Source organism: Notechis scutatus, chromosome Z (genome assembly GCF_049901735.1).
Source record: "Notechis scutatus isolate UNSWTSFEM ecotype Mainland chromosome Z, rNotScu1.2, whole genome shotgun sequence".
NCBI classification, from domain to species: domain Eukaryota; kingdom Metazoa; phylum Chordata; class Lepidosauria; order Squamata; family Elapidae; genus Notechis; species Notechis scutatus.
The window spans coordinates 21,930,790-21,948,504 of record NC_142025.1 but is presented as its reverse complement, the minus strand read 5'-3'; the positions used below and the strand labels follow the sequence as shown (position 1 = coordinate 21,948,504).

The 17,715-nt window shown below is 36.5% G+C and overlaps 1 protein-coding gene across 1 annotated transcript in view; it reads right to left on the bottom strand.

The window, feature by feature from the left end:
• The window catches only part of RBMS3 (RNA binding motif single stranded interacting protein 3), a 355,783-nt gene that overhangs the window by 325,414 nt on the left and 12,654 nt on the right, over window positions 1-17,715 (bottom strand). The window contains exon 2 of the mRNA XM_026681344.2: window positions 6,017-6,075. Within this exon, the coding sequence (XP_026537129.2) occupies window positions 6,017-6,075 (59 nt within the window). The remainder of the gene's footprint in view (window positions 1-6,016; window positions 6,076-17,715) is intronic.

Below are 17,715 nucleotides of genomic sequence, written 5' to 3'. Positions count from 1 at the left end.
TGGGTAGCTTTTTTAAGAAGTAGGCACATATTCCATCCGGTCCAATAGATAGAGATGGTTTTAGATTGCGAAGTGCTTTTTCAACATTGTCTTCTGTAAAATCGATATGTATTAGATCATTGTAGTTATCTGTGGTTCGGCTAAGAAATACTGGGCATGATCCATTGCTGTTTACAAATACTGAGCCGAAGAATGTGTTAAAGATGTTGGCTTTAATGGTGTCATCGTTGCAGTCTTTACCATTAGGTCCTATCAGGGGTGGGATGGACCTTGAGTCTTTTAGTTTGTTGTTTACAAAATTGTAAAAAGCACGGGTGGAATTGGTGCTTAGAAGGTTTTCCTCTTGTTTAATGTGATAATTGGTGCATTCAGTCTTTATCTGGTGGCATAAATTTTTGTATCGGCTTTTGAAATTGGCAACGTGACCAGATTTGTTTTTCCGCCAGAGTAATCTCTTTTTGGATTGAAGTTTCCTTATTGTTATGGGTAATCTGTTTTTTTGTTTTGTTTTGGGAGTTGTTGTTGGTACATATAGTTTGATGACTCTTTTGACTTCAAGTAAAAATATGTTGTAATGGTCTTCAACAGTATTGCACCCAGTGAATAGAGATTGCCAACCAAGGGATGAGAATACATATTAATAAGCCAAATTTACTGTCATATTGAATAAAATACACACATTAATCACACTTTTCTTTCTAATGTTAAACTCCTTATAGAAATTATTGTGATTCAAAGAGTACATTCTTGCAGTTTTCATTGGAAGCCATCCTGTTGGTGATGCCCAGGGAAGTAATCTTTATTTACTGATTGCCCATGAATAGCTATGTCCAGTAAAAAAAATCCTCCTCTATTCCTAAGGATACACCTTGCTTTAAACTAAAGTGATTCTACAGTTCATGGCTAACATTCAGTTTTCTGAATCCATATTGTCCATCAGCATTACTAACCATCAGAAACCTTGTTCTGAAAGAAACAAAAGAGCTACTTTAACTTGGCTTGACTGTATTCAAAGTTAATCCTGAAGATGAAGTAATAACTATGGTTTCTAAAGTTGTGTATGTGTGTGGATCTATAAAGAAAGAGGGATTAGATATACTAAAAGAATCAGTAAAATTGATAGTATAAGTATCTGTGTACATAGTCAGACATGAAGTAACTGTGTTTTCTACAATCTAAATGGCAATGGAACTCCTAGGCTCAATTTCTCAGTTAACTTGACAGTCGGTTCAACTGAGTTAAAATGGAATGTCACTGTTTTTGTAGCAAATCCCTCATTCTTATTTTTTCCTGCTTGTCAGGAGAAGACCAGCAGAACAGCAATTAGTGATAAGCAGTGCAGTGAAAAAGAACCAAGTATACACTAATTAGATCACTCACCAAGCACATTTATTTCACTGGCAGATTTAATCAATGTTTTCCTGAAATGCCTTAAATCTCTTTTGCTAATTTAAAGTTTTGTTATTATTGTGCCTTTAAACACAGATGGGGTGCCTGGAAATTTTTAAGTGCATTTTACCCCCTTCTATCTTCAAAATCACTTCCTAAATATTTTGCCTATTGTCAGGGTTCCAACCACTGCACAAATAAAATTAGCTTATCACCATTACATTGGACCAATTGTAATAAAATTCTAACAACTTTGTGTTTATATTCTAAGGTCAAAGGGAATGTGGTGGGCAAACTATGAAGGAACATATCTGTATATATTGCTACATAATGATATGCAAACATACATTTAATTTTCACTTCCATTTGTACCCTGAGTCCAAACAAAATCTTAACACAAAATGAGGATGCACAATTTATTCATTATCCAGCTTATAGGGAGTCTTCCTTGCTACCTCTGCATGGAAATTTACCTTTGAATTTACATTTGTTGGAAAAAGTAAGAAATCTTTGCTGCCAGTAACAGAAAACTAACTGTTTAGTGCTTTTGTTCAACATTTCTTTCCTACAACATGCTTTGAGGGATTACATGAATGAGAATATCAGGGATACAGATTAATGATTATCCAACCCAGGTTGGAAGCTAAAAATACCTAAATTGTTTCAGGCTTCAAGAGAGTAGACTTTAATGAGTTAAGGTAAAAGGTGGAAAGATTCCATGGAGGGAGGGAGAAAGAGATAATGAAAGTATAAATACAAACAATACCAAGAGGAAAAATGGGAGATACCTGACGTGAGTGGCTTGGTTGCAAAATATCTGTTATAAACTGACAAACAAAAAAAGACAAGTTTTAAAAATGGAAAGAAGAACATATAGAAAGAAGAACTGAGCCTCGGTGATGCGGTGGTTAGAATGCAGTACTGCAGGCTACTTCTGTTGGCTGCCTGCAATTTGACAGTTCAAATCCCACCAGGCTCATCCTTCCATCCTTCCGAGATGGGTAAAATGAGGATCCAAAATCGTTGGGGGCAATATGCTGATTCTATAAACTGCTTAGAGAGGACTGTAAAGCACTATGAAGTGGTATATAAGTCTAAGTGCTATTGCTATATAATGAAGACAGAATGTCAGTTAATATCCCAAAACTGGAACAATGTGATCAGGAAGAGTAAGGCTAATCATGCACTACAGTTGGCTATGAATATCAAAAAAAAAAAAAAAAATCCTATCCCAAACAGTTTTTGGGGTCATGACCAGAACTAGAGTCAAGGAAAGAGAGGCCTATCAGGTAGTACAGAGGACAAGCAGAAATGGGCAATAGTTCAACTACTTGATTACTACTTTAATGTAATCACTACTACTTTACTTGATTATTACTACTTCTGACAAGTTGGTCTGATTTCAACCTTTTAGATACAGTAGCAGTAGCTACTGTATCTAAAAGGTTGAAATCAGTCCAACTTGTCAGAAGCACCATGAACAACACTGGAAAAATTCATATGCCCTTGGGACACTGCAACCTGGCTCTACATCCCCAAATTTTTTCTTCCTTGTAGCATATCCATTCTATCAGTTTCCAAAGAATCCAGCACTTCTGTTTGAAAAAAAGCCTTGTTTAGTCATCTGAGACGTTATGGATATTTTTCAAAAATTACTCCACATTTGGGATTTACAGGAATTTGTATGTACATTTACTGAAAAACAGAGTTACGTGTATTCAGTGTGACTATTGCTCCTGAATATATGCCTGAGTAACTTTGAGTGAAGCACTTTATAAATTCATATGTAAATAAATATTAAATTCAAAACTATTCATAGGTTTATATGACTGGATGAAAGAAACTGAATATAGAGACAAAACAGAAAAGGTAGAAAGCTCACTTAAATTTTAAAGGCATCAGCAAAGATACACAGCACATAAAAGCTGGATGTTAATAGCTTAAACTTAGACTTGCTTTATTATCACTTTAATGTACTCTAATTGGTATACATTAAAATGAAATTTCATTGCAATTTAGCTTGTTTCAGTTGTTACTGGAATGTTTTTTTCTACCCATTAGGAATTCTCCAATTTCTTTGATTTATTACTAGTAGTATTTTCACAAGCACTTTCTTTCTCTTTCTTTCTTTCTTTCTTTCTTTCTTTCTTTCTTTCTTTCTTTCTTTCTTTCTTTCTTTCTTTCTTTTTTTTTCTTTCTTTTGCTGTTCACAGTTTATCATTATCTTGCAAGTTGACTAGAAATATTAAAGTAACTTTGGAAACAGGACTACATGTAGTGTATAAACCCCAAATAAATACAGTTGCACAAGAATGTTCCTAACCCAAAGCAATAGTTGATTAATCAAAATCACATGATGACTGGATATATCCAGTCTAGACACAGAGAGTAATTAGGACCACAGAAAAAACAATTACTACCAACCTGCCTTCCATCAGGGACTGCACGAGTCAAAAAGTGGGGTGTGAAAATATTTATAGACCCCTCACATCCCAGACATAAACTGTTTCAACCCCTTCCCTCAAAACGACGCTATAGAGCACTGCACACCAGAACAACTAGACACAAGAACAGTTTTTTCCCGAACGCCATCACTCTGCTAAACAAATAATTCCCTCAACACTGACCTACTATTTACAAAGTCTGCACTACTATTACTATTAATCTTCTCATCACTCCTTATTACCCATCCCCTCCCACTTGTGACTTATGACTGTAACTTTGTTGTTTGTATCCTTATGATTTATATTGAGGGCGACCCAGGAAATCACAGCACAAGACCAAGGATACCACAGCAATAAAACTCACAAGGTCACCACACAACCCATTACCCAAGCCGTTACAACACAGGAGGCTAATGGAAAAGAGATCAAAACACAAACAACCCAGGAGATTAAAGCACAAGATCCAGGATATCTCCACAACAAAACTCACAAGGCCATCACACAGCCCATTACACCAACATCAACTCCATCAACCAATCAAGAGGCAGCAGCACAGCCAACCAGACCAGCACACCAGCCCCCCCACCAGTATTTATAGAGAGACGGCAGCTCTGATCACACACTGCTTGCACTAGCACGAAGCCGAAAGCACCAGCCTGAGGATGGTGAGTGGGACCTTGCCGAAACGTTGCCAAGATACTTTTAATCTTACATGGGAAAAGACCCAAACAAACCTAGACCTACATACCTGTACCCGTGAAAATCTATGAATATATGTGTGTGTGTGTGTGTGTGTGTGTGTGTGTGTTTCTTAAGTTTTCGCGGGTACTTACATGTATGGTATTCAGCTTTGTTCGGGTATTTTCCCACGTCATTATAGTTGTGCTTTTAAAGTTGTAGCAATGTTTTGGCAGAATCTCATCTGCCATCATCAGGCTTCTGTATTGTGTTCGTCTGTGAGTCAGACGAACTCTGTGAACTCTGTGAATGGCTGTGAAAGTCTGACTCACAGATGAACACAATACAGAAGCCTTATGATGGCAGATGAGATTCTGCCGAAACGTTGCTACAACTTTAAAAGCACAACTATAATGACGTGGGAAAATACCTGAACAAAGCTGAATACCATACACACACACACACACACACACACACACACACACATATATATATATATATACATATACATATATATGGATCTTTGGTTATTCGGGTTTTCTCCCGCGTGAAATTGGAAGTGTCTAGGCGACGTTTCGATGAAGTCTCATTCATCATCTTCAGGCTTGTGTCTTTGGCTTTGTGCTTCTCAGAGTAATGTGAGCTTGCAGCTGCTTCTTCCTTTTAATTGCTAGTGGGGGTGTGACTTGATTGGGTGGGGGCTTGGCTGTGTTCTGATTGGCTGGGGATGTGTTCTCATTGGTTGGGGGGGTTGGCTGTGTTCTGATTGGCTGGGGGTGTGTTCTGTTCAGGTGGGGCTTGATTGTGCTCCAGTCTTTAGAGAGGAAAATTTTATTTTGGTTAAATAATTTTTATTAGACATTTTCCAACAGTTTAAAAGCATATTTACATTTCCAATAACATTATAGCATCGTCATCATTCATGTTCATCTATCAATTGCTATATTACTTTTATATCTATTGTCTAGCCAAAGATACCAAGCATCCCAGACTTGATAGTACTCAGATTCATTTTTATCTTTTTACTCAAGGGTCAGCCTGTCCATCTCTGCGCAGTCTAGGAACTTTATCACTGTCCCTTCAGTTGGTATAGTCTCTTGTTTCCAGGACTGTGCATAAAGTTTTCCTCTCTAAAGACTGGAGCAAAAGACATCTACATATAAAACATAGAATAAGGCATTTCTCACAAGAGTTTTATATTTATATGTAGGAAATCAATTTATATTATCAGTCATATCGTTCAAATCAGATGATACTGTGTAGTTAGAAGGTAATTTACTTGGCTGCCGAAGCAATTTGTTCTAATTTGTGATATTCATTTTGTTTGTTAATGAAAAAAATTAATGAGCAATGTTACTGGAAGTACAGCTCCAAGAACTGGCATTATTAACATGCTTTCAAAATACTGTATATTATGTTGATTGCACTGTCACAGCCTGAACTTTGGCTCACAAACCAGTCAATCAAACTGATGTAGAATTTTCGGGAAGGACTTTTTCACTTACCTTTGCATTGATTTGTGTTTTTGTCTAGGATTGCTTTTGTAGATACAACTTTTCCATACCTAAAAAACAAAAGGGGAAAAATAATATTTTAGATATAAAGAAATATATATGGGGTGGGATTCAAATTTTTTAACAACCGGTTCTGTGGGCATGGCTTAGTTGGTGGGTGTGGCTTGGTGGTCATGTGACTAGGTGAATGTGGTTTGGTGGTCATGTTATTGGCTGGGTGTGACCAACTCAATATCATCACATTGAGGCAGGCTTCTTGTGACTGTGGGGATGCTGCAACAGCCGTAAGTGTGAAAAATGGCCATAAGTCACTTTTTTCAGTGCCATTGTAACTTTGAATGGTCACTCCACACAAGCAAAGTACCAGCAAAGGAGGGGAAAAAAACTCCAGAGAAGTTCCTGAGACAGGAAGTCTAGTCCTGCCAAGAATGTAATAAGGGTTAACGGAGAGGCAGTTTCTGTAAGCAACACCAGAATGTTTCCTTCCTGCCTTCCTTACAGGATTAGGCCAGTAATTTCTTCTAACAACCAGTTCTCCGAACTGCCTAGAATATTAACAACCGGTTCTAGAGAATAGGTGCGAACTGGTAGAATCCCACCCGTGTGTGTGTGTGTGTGTGTGTGTGTGTGTGTATTCAGGCAATTAACATGATTAAGACACAGAAGTAGGTTTCAGCACTAGCAACTAGGAAATCAAATAGGCTGAAAGCTTTAGGAGTTTGAAGTGGTATTTTCAGATTATGTTGATTATAACAAGATTAATCTTATTTATTTATTTATTTCTCATCTCATAAGAAATGACTCTGGATGGTATAAAATAATCAAATAAGAAACAATACATATATAAAACAAGCATTTAAATATATAAAAAGTCCATATTAAAAATTTTATTATTAAACATAAAATATATGCAACCCTTAAGCAATATGTGAGTACATCCACCTCATTGGAACTTGGCATAAAACCTAAAATTGTGCAAGCTGACTTGTCTTTGGAGTCCTCGGTGCTCTCTGAGCTTGGTTTTTTACTTATAGATGTTTCACTACCAAACTAATTAACATCATTAGTGCTAGATTAAAATGAGGTTTACTCCCTTTATTTGTATTAGTGATTGTCTTGTCAGTGTTGGTAGGGTAGTCTTGGTGATTTCTTGATTAGGCTGTTGTTTACTGTTAGCTAAGTTTCTCTGAGTTTGTGGTTTCTTGATTGGGACGCGTTTCCTTCTTGATTGGTCAACCCTAAGCTACATATATTCTTTTACATCAGTCACTTGTTTCTATTTCAAAGAACTCTGCTCCCAACACTCCTAGAAACTGATCCTGCAGAAGATGGGCATAAAGAAACCATCTGATAGCTATAAATGAGGGATGCATTTATGTAATTATTTAATATAACAGAAAAAGAAGTAGTTCATTTTGGTTTCAGTTCCCTTCACCCCTAAAAAAATTGGGAACTACAAGCAGTTTCTCCCAAAAAGACTACTTAGAATTTTACCTGGGGAATGTTGTCTTGAACTTAACCTGAATCAAAGCCACAGAGGGCTTTATAAGTGAAAAACAGCACTTTAAACTGCACCTCTCAGCCTTCAAGATTTTCTCCCTTTGCTTTGCATCTTTCGGCTGTCATAAGTAACGGGGGGAGGAGGGGTAGAATGGTTATGGGAAGTGAGCTGGAGGTGTTACAAACCAGAACTGTATAAACTGGGGGGGGGGGGTACATTCTTGCTTAGGTTTCTATTTATGCTATGTGCAGCTGCAACTCTTTATCAAACTATGTCAAGGTCAACGGACAGAAGCCTCACCACCTGGAGATGCCCACATGATGATATACACAACTTTTAATTGGATGAACCAATTGAACTATTGGGGGTGGGAATGTTGCCATTACTTTGTATATGTGATTTACGCGCCCATTTTTTCAGATTCAGAATTCTTTTGTTGCTACCACTTGATTTCCAGTAAAAGATATCTTTTCTCTGATTAAAGGAGTCTAAGTATTTCTTTCTTGGATTTTGAATGGAGCACCAGCTGACAGCACCCAGAAAGTTATTAGTGAGTCGCTGCATTCTGGATCATTTGCACTTTCCAAACAGTTTTTAAGGATAGCCCTAAGTATATTAGAATGTTCCAGACAGGTTGTAGTAAAAGCATGAGCCACAGCAGCAAGGTCTTTTTTCTCTAGGTACAGGTTCCAATTGGCACACCAGCTGAAGCAGAAGAAGGACCCCGTATCATGGCCTCTACCTACTTTTCAAACAGAAACCATTTATACAAAATGTCCTCAAGTCACAGATCTGATTCTGTAGTAGGATCTCCCATCAAAAAAAAAAAACACTGGATCACACTGAAAGTCCCAATATGGAAATAATAGCTTTGTCTTGCAGTTATTTTTGTCATTTTAGTTATTTTTGTCTCATCAAAACCCTCAAAACTTCCTGACATCAAAACTTCATCAGAATCTTCATTGAAATCCAGTGTGGACATTTATATTGGGTATCTTCAATATACTAATGATATCAACCTCCAAAACAGTGATTGATCTCTCAAGACAAGCAGGTGTGTGTGTGTGTGTGTGTGTGTGTGTGTGTGTGTGTGTGTAAAGGAAAAGTTTGAGACCAGGAGTTTATCTAGCACTTGTGGATGATAGGAAAGCTTCTTAAGAATAGGGTACTTTTCAACTTCATTCAAGACTGCTGGCAACACTTTCCCTATGATAAGGTACCAACTATATCATTTATTTATATATGAGATATATATCAAATATACAGAGAGATAAATATAATTTAAAGAAGACTTCAAATAATAGTCATAACATTGTTTCTTCTATTTTGTTCCATACCAACTGTTCTATGAATGAGAATGACTGCCCGAAAGTCACCCAATGTACAATTACCTCATACAGCAAATCACCATACAACACAAAGCAGGGGTCACAATGGTTCAATGAACCTCATTTCAGTTAAATTAAAATCTATTTATAACAGTACTTAAATTAGTACTAAAGAGTTTTTTTAATGAACATATAAGGATTAACACTGTGATAAAGAAATAGCTTTTAAACAGGGATTGAAATGCTTTGAGAGAAGGAGCAATATTCAATTTAGAGTACATTTATGCAATAAATGAGCCATAAAGAAGTAAAGATGTGGAATGCACACACTGCTTCTCAAAATATTCTTCCTGTAAATAGGAGTGAAGTTTAGTTTATTCAGCAGATTTTTTCAGTATTACAAAAGGCATTTGTTATCTCCTCTTGAAACTGTTAAGCAATCCAAATTCCTTATTTTGAAGCTCCAAAGGGAAGAACTACCCAGTTGCCAAAATGGACTTGTCTAGTTAGCTGAGCAGCTACATTGGATTTGAGTTCTCTAACAGCCTAATCATTTTCTTTAGATTCTAGAGAGGAAAGATACTCCAGTCTTTATCAGTCCTCTAATTCAGCGGTTGCCAACTGGTGGGCTTTGGCCAGCTTCAGAGAAATCTCACTCCCAGAGCACCCCCAAAGCAATTAATCCAGGCTGCGCCGAAACACAAGGCTGCGCCGCCCACATGGCCTGTGGGAACCCTCCCCGCCCACTCCTTACCTGGCAAACTTGTCTGCTAAATTGCTATTTTTCCTTTTTCCAACCATCAGCTGTGTCGTGAGATTTAGATTAGCTAGGAATTAGATTTAGATTAGCTAGAAAGCAGGAAAGCAGGAAATGGTTGGGTTTCTTGCTTTCTAGCTAGTCTTTAGATCTTCGGCTCTGCTTTTAAGCACAGCCGAACCTCCCTTAGGACTGAAGGTTCTATTATTCAGTATAGACTCACGGCAAGCAAATATTAAGTGATAGACTGAGCTAGCCGATGGCAGATCACTGAATGATTATGTGAGCAACTCAATCTGCCTGCCTGCTTTGCCTGATTTGGGGTAAAAGTTGCTCTTTTTTTATAAAATATTCAGTATTTACATACATGGTGTGTTGTGAGTTAATTTTGTGAGTTTGCTTGCTAGCAAATTTTATGTGACAGACTGAGCTAGCTGATGGCAGATAGATAGATCACTGAATGATTCTATGAGCAACTAAATCTGCCTACCTGCTTTGCCTGATTTTGGATAAAAGTTGCTTTTTTTTTTAAAGAATTCAATATTTATATAAATATTTATAATATCTACATACAAGCCATGCCCAGTCAGTCACCTGACCACCAAGCCACACCCACAAATTAGGCCACGCCCACAGAACCAGTTAGTGGTCCCTGGTATTTAAAATTATGAGTTTGGTGGCCCCGGAAGGCCAAAATGTTGGCGACCCCTGCTCTAATACAACAAAGTCTGAAATCAGTTTGTTGAATTCAATTTTACAGCTTTTTAGAAAAATAATAAGACTGTAAAACAATACTAATCCTGTGCTCCTGTTATTTTCTAGTTCATGTAAATCACCACCTTTGCTGAAATTAGTGGGAATTAGAGAAATGTTTGGGCTTCTGAAGCAGAATTGATTTAATTTCTGGTTTATCATTGCTGTATGAATCTCATTACTTTTAGCATGTTTTAGAATCATTCCCTTTTATTCCTGCTCCTTCAGATAAAATAACTTCATAAAAAGCAGTCTATTGCATTGCATTTAACTTCATAAAGAGCAGCAAACCAATAATACCAAGCATTCTATACAGTATAAATAATATACAATAGTAATAGGAAATATAAAACAAATATATGCTTACGTTTCAAAGAAAAAAGTAAAACTCTAAATGTATTTTTCAATAATTCTGATAGCAGTCAAAATAAATTATAATTTCTCACAAACTATATCCAAGAAAACAGTGACAAATGCCATCTATCTACTTTTATCCATTCATCTAACTATCTATCTATTTAGCAATCTATCTATCAATCCATTCCATCTATACCTGTCTTTATCATGTATTCATTGTTGGAATAAGAAAGATACCCTTGGGTCAAACCAGCACCTCTCTCTGAAGCCTTCAGTTCTGAGGTAACCAGCACCCAAAGATAAACAGTGACTGGAAAATTAAGTCTCCTGTTTTTACTAATTGTATTCTGTTCCTTCTGCTAGAGTTATCACAAATAGAATGAACTACTCATATCTCAAAATATCTCATAAACTTTCATGCAAGACTGAGATTGTGGAAAAAATAGGAAGAGGAAGCATTTTTATCTTTCCCTCAGTTCCTGAATAAAAGGTAAACTATAACTCCAACAAACAAACTTTAAGACAGCTTAAAGACATTTTGCCTATAAAAGTTGCTGGATTGAAATCAAAATTCTTATGTATGAAAATAATCACCCCCACCCCTAGCACTTCACTCAGGCTTTTGGGCTTTGAGATTATGCAGCTTTATTTGTTAAATCTTTTTGTTTATGGTTTGGATAGTGTTTATGGCTTTGGAAGTTTTTGTCAAACAGTTGCTGCTTTTAACATGTTACCCCATGCAGAATCACTTTTGGAAGGTGGATGTCCTTATAAACTGTTTAAATAAATTATCTATTATGATTTATTTATAATTATGTACGCACTATCCCAAAGCTTCCTAAAATTATACTATTCTATTGTCCATCAGCAAGCTATATTATTTAAATGGGTCTACAACTTAAAAGACACACTTCCAGATGGCAGTTCCTGAGAAAAGGGAGCAAGTGTACTAAGAGCAAGTGTACTGAATAATCTTATCAGGCAGACAGATATTACTGTCTGGAAAGGCAATAACAACCCTTTTGAATTCTGCTAAATATCTGGACTTGGAACCATAAAGGCTTTTAATTGTATCCAGAAAGCAACTGGTAACTAATGCAGCTTTCAAAGTATAGTTGTAACATGGATGAATTATGGCATGTCCATAACTATAAATATTGCTACATTCTAGACCTGCTATAGTTTCCAAATGCTATTCAATATTAGCACATTATAATATTTCAACAGATGGATGACTAAGGCATGAATGAGTATGACTAAGGCTTCCCAACATAGGAAGCATTATAATTGATATGCGAGAAAGAACAATATGAGAGCTTCTTGATCACTGATGACTGCAGAAGGATTCTCAAGTTACAATCCAGGTCTGAGCAGGAAAGCACAAACCTGTGTAAATTTAATGACAGTATCTGTGGAGTTTGATAGCTTATTGAATGTTAATGAGAAATCAAGTAATATCAAAAAAAACCATACTGTATAAAATCAATACATATGATATGGTTCTATCCCATTATTATATTATTACTGTCCAGTTTTGATTTAATAACCATAGATTTATTAATATACCATTATGAAGATCAAGTTTAAAAGTTGTGACTATGTTTCCAAATTATGTACTACAAATTTGGAATTTATCATTCTATGAATAACAATGGATCAATAAAACAGGCACAGTCAACCACTAAAAGTATATAGCACTACTAGCTTTTCTTAAACTCCAATGCTTGGTTCACAATCTATTTCTATGGTGATATGAATTAATACAAGTTGTATTACCTAAAGAATCATAAAAATCCAAACCATACTTGCCATCATGTTTCATCTTCAAATGTACAGAATATACTTTACCAAAGCAGCACTTGTTTGCCAACATATTTTAATACGTCTTGTTATCAAATGCCAAAAATGTTAAATTTTTAACTATAGTAAAATGCATATATAAATAGGATCTTAAATTAATTCAGCAAGCTGTTTGAAAGTATTAAGGAACTGAATCTCCTTGTTCCTATTCCCATACTTTAATATCTATACAATAGCACTTCTCCAGAGTTATGTTAAGTAATTCTTCCAAGATTTAAATATTGGCAATTTATCCATATATTTTTTATGTTTCTAGTAGGATTTTGATGTTCCTGGGAATGAAATTTTCAAATTAGTAAATCAGAATTGTTTATGGATGTATCTTCTTACTGAGAAGCATAATCTGTCAGATCCGTGTATCTGCCATTCTTCAATGGAAGAAGGGTGGGGGGGAAGTTGGTACAAGTAATCCTTTTTGGTGTAACCTGAATATCTTAAATCTTATATTGAATCTATATAACTTGCACATGATATACAACTGAAGGACTGGAGACAGATGTCTAGAAACTTGTCACCTCTTGTAGAGATAGCAAAAGAAGGCGGCACCATAAAAAATTCCAGCTCTGTAAGATACTCCCTGGGAAACTTTTCTAAGATACGTTCCCAGAAAAGGGGGGGGGGATTAACATGTTGGTTCTTTGTTTGACTAAATCCATATCAGAATAAGAGGAGGCATTCTAACTCCCTTTATCTATTACTGTATGCCTGGAAGCATCTTAGATTCTGCTTTGACCTGGATCAGTTCCTTTCAATAAAGAGATCCTTTTGGTGTACCTAGCTTTCAGAAGTTCATTCTTTTTGGTCGAAGGGGAAGAGTCCAGTGCTTACACAAAGCAGAATCTGCAATCGAGGTCAACCCAGAGAGGAATTTTTTTTTGTTAAAAAAAAAAAAAAAGAATTTCACTCTACCAAGGGGACCCTGCAAAAATATCTGAATATAGCAAGGAGCAAGGGGAAGCCAAATGCTGGGGAGAAACTTCGACAACTGCCCAGCCAGACACTGACTTTGTTTTTTTGTTTTTTTAAAATAAATTTTATTATCAATATCTTTTATCCTTACATCTCAATCTTCTCCATGATATATTTACATATTCCCTCATTCTTTTCCTAATTGCCATTTTATTTTCTTTTTATTTCTAAACCACTCATACCAAGCATCCCAGGCCCTATAACAAATTGAATCTTCTCTGTCTTTTATTTTCATTGTTAGCCTGTCCATCTCTATGCAATCTATTATTTTTTTATAACCATGCCTTCCGGTGGAACCATTTTTCCTTCCAGAGTTGTGCGCATGAAATCCTTGCAGCTGTTAATATATGTAACATAATATATCTATTTGTTTTATTGCATTTTTGTGTTATTATACCTAATAAAAAAGTTTCCGGATTAAATTCAATTTTATGATTTGTGATTTCTTCTATCCATTGTCTAATTGTATTCCAATATTTTTTCACTTCCTGGCATGTCCACCAGGGATGAAAATAAGTGCCTTTTTCTTTTCCCCATTTCCAACAATTTGGGTCTGAGTTAAACATTTTTGCCAATCTAGCAGGAGGAAGGTGCCATCTGTAGAACATTTTGTATTGGTTTTCCTTTATTTTGTGGATGTAATTAGTTTGTAATTTGATCCCCACATTCTCTCCCAATTTTCCAGATCTATATTGTGGCCAACATTTTTCGCCCATACCACCATCGTCTCTTTGACCACCTCCTCTTCCATTTTAAAATCTAGCAGAAAGTTATATATTCATGAAATCATTTTCTTTTCCATTTCTTGTAGAATTTTATCTAATTGATGCTTTTCCATTCAGAAACCAAATTGTTCTTAGTCCTTCTGATATCTCGCCTGAATTTGCATGTATGGCCACCAATCTATTTTTATATTTTGTTGCTGTAATTCTTGTCTCATTTTTAATCTTCCTTGTGTGTCTAATAGGTCTCTGTAATTCCTCTTTTTTCCCAGATCCATTGCATTTGGGTAGATTTGTGCTTCCACTACCATACCAGTTGGTATTTTAGTATAATGATTCTTTTTAATCTTGTTCCATATCCGAATTAATGAATCTCTAATCATGTGTCTCTGAAAATATGCATGTTGTTTACATTTCCCATCCCATAGGAAACTATGCCACCCTCTCTGCAAGTCATGACCCTCTATCGACAATACTCTTCTATTTTCCAGATTGATCCAATCTTTAATCCATACCATAGCCGCAACCTGATAATACATTTCCCAGTCAGGGAGTCCAAAGCCACCCCTTTCTCTTTTGTCCTGTAACAATTTCATTTTTATCCTAGCATTTTTCCCATCCCAAACAAATTTACTTATTATTCGATCTAATTCTCTAAAAAAGGTTTTATCCAATTTTATTGGTACAGTTTGAAAAAGATACAGCATTTTTGGTAGGGTAGACATTTTAATTGCCACAATTTTCCCCAGTAGTGATAGCTGTAAGTTCCCCCACATTTCCAATTCTTTTTTTATTTGTATTATTAATTTGTCATAGTTATCTTTTTTGATTGAAGAGATCTTGCCTCAGCCTGTTTTGCTTTCTAAACAACAAATTCATCAATCAAATCATTCTCGACATGGTGTCACACTAGATAGTACTTTTGACTCTGAAGCAACCTTACTTAATAAATCAGAATACGTAGTGCTAGCTTTGCCTATAGTGGGCATGCCAGCAATTGTTGCTCACGCTCATCTTAACATTAACTCTGTTGCATGTAATTTAGCAAAAACAATTAATGTTACTTCTTCGGCTGTCTCAACCATCAACCATGAGATGCAAGCATTGAGAAACACTACAAAATCTATGTTGTTTTAATTTGTCTGATGGGTCACGAACCATCCAGCACCAGATTAATATTTTGAACTATTTGGCCTCGGATTTGAAAATTGATAATTTAAGATCTTGGTGGGAAAGCTTTTGGGCTTGGTTGCCCACAGGCTTAATGGGAAATATTTTACACTATGTAGTTATTATTTATGCTATTTTAATTAATGGGTAGGTGCTGCTTTGTTCAGTGTCTTCCTTCCCTTTGCAACATATGTATCACCGCTTTTTGCCCTAAACCTCCTCCTACATTGCCTCAGGGTCAGGTATATGCCCTGTATAAACAAATAAACTTGTTCTTCTAATGATTATAATCTCTTTATTAATTCTTATGTTTATTCTTTGTCTAACAAAATAAAAAAGAGTGAGATGTAGTGGTAAGTAAGATCCTGTAGGTGGCAGGAGCAGCAAACTGCACTGTTATTCCTAAATGGGCCTCTTCCCCTCATCTCACTCCCGGGCTGGTGAGTCCCAAGCTAGCTATTATCTAACCTTGTTCTTATCAACCAGATGTTACAGAGCTGTCACGAGCCGGCATGTGATTTCTCCTTCTAAGATCATCGCTATTCTCAAGGATTGGTTAAGAAGTTTCACCAATGCTGCATCTATTCTCCAAATGTAACCAATCCAAATGCTGTATCTATGTTGCCTTTGTCTTCTTGTGTAAAACCCTATAAAAGGAATAACGCTAGATAGGTAGTCAGACATCTTGGCACCCTGCAGAATGACTGGTCTTTGATCTCCATGTTTTCTAACTTGAATATATTATCTTGTTCTTTTCTTGGGAGAGCACTAAAAGCATTAATGAGGCCCGTTTTTGTGCCGTTAACTACATCTTCACCAACCAAGGCTGGCTGACTCTCACTTTCTTTCTCTCTTTTTTCCAAGATTGAGAATGCAGAAGAGACAGCAGCCATGGGAGCTCGCATGTTAACAATTAAAGGTTTAATCTTTTCCTCGTAGAAAACTCTGATGGGAAAGATTTGGAAGGAGGCTAAATGTGCCTTCATCTTAAACAGCATCAGCGGTATGGTGGGCTGCTTGAAAGACAGGAGTATCTGCTTCCAATTTGGGACCTCAGGAAGCCATTCCACAGCATGAAGATCAATCTGCCCCCAGTGGCAGTGAAGAAGCTGATTTAGGGAATTTAGTATAGCACTCTTAGTAATCCAGTGTCTGTAATTTAATCTGTGCATATGGATTCTCAAAGCAATCTGTTGTGTTTGCAATGAGCGATGTGATTGTAGGGGAGATGCTTTCCTGGCTTCCAATGAAACTTCTCTATTGATACCTCCTGTTCTTGTTGCCTTGTCTGGAGAAGGGCTTTTTTCTGAGAGGGCTGCCACTTTTTAACAGGTTTTTTTAACTGTTTCCCTGAGTATCTTCCATCCTGAGTATGAGATTTACCCAGGTCAGCTGTAAGCACATTGGTGATGGGGTCTGTAGCCTGATGCTGTGCTTGCAGAAAGACAGCGATATCTTTTCTTAGTGTCTCCACATCATGTTGGATGGTTATTAATTGTTCAAATATTGAGACAACTGTTTGCGATGTGAGAAGGCATTGCTTTGTCATAAACTCTGTTGTATTCTCCCATGGTAAGCTCTCCTCACTTTGAATTAGTTTATTGTTAACCTTTTTAGTCTTTAGCACAGTCTCCATATCAGCTGTAACTGGTTTAGTTGTTTGTGAAAAAATCTGGCAGTCATTTTGGTCCTCCCCCACTAGATCGGGAAAGTCTAATATTTGCTGTTTTGTCAGTTCTCTTTGCAGGTCCCGTTCTAACTTCTCAAGACTGTTGGAAATGGAGGGGGCATTAGTTTTACTTACAGATCTCTTGCCAGCAAAGTGCTTTTCAATTCTTGGTTGTTTTGCAGTCTTCACTGGTGGGAGAGATCCTGGGCTAGTGCCATGGTGCTTCTTTCTTTTCCCCATGCCTTGTTAGTTCTCAGCAAAACAAAAACTTTTGTCTGTGTTGTGGTCTACACTATTATCTTCTCCATAAAATACTATTTAAATAAAAAGGATCCAGTGAGAGTACTAAAATTGATAAAATAAAATAAAGCCAAGAGGAGCTGCTGCAGTGTGCTCTAGCAGCTGGCTTCCCCCGGCTCCTCTCTGAAGAAATATATATTTGGTGGTCCTAGGTATATACAAATCTCTTTATTCCTAAAAATGGCAAACAAAACTGATGGTTGATATATTTGATAGTAACAGGCAAAATAATATAAGCATATTGTGTTGCTTATGCAATTGCTGGGGGATAAATATGGGATAAAATATATCTTTCTAAAACCTT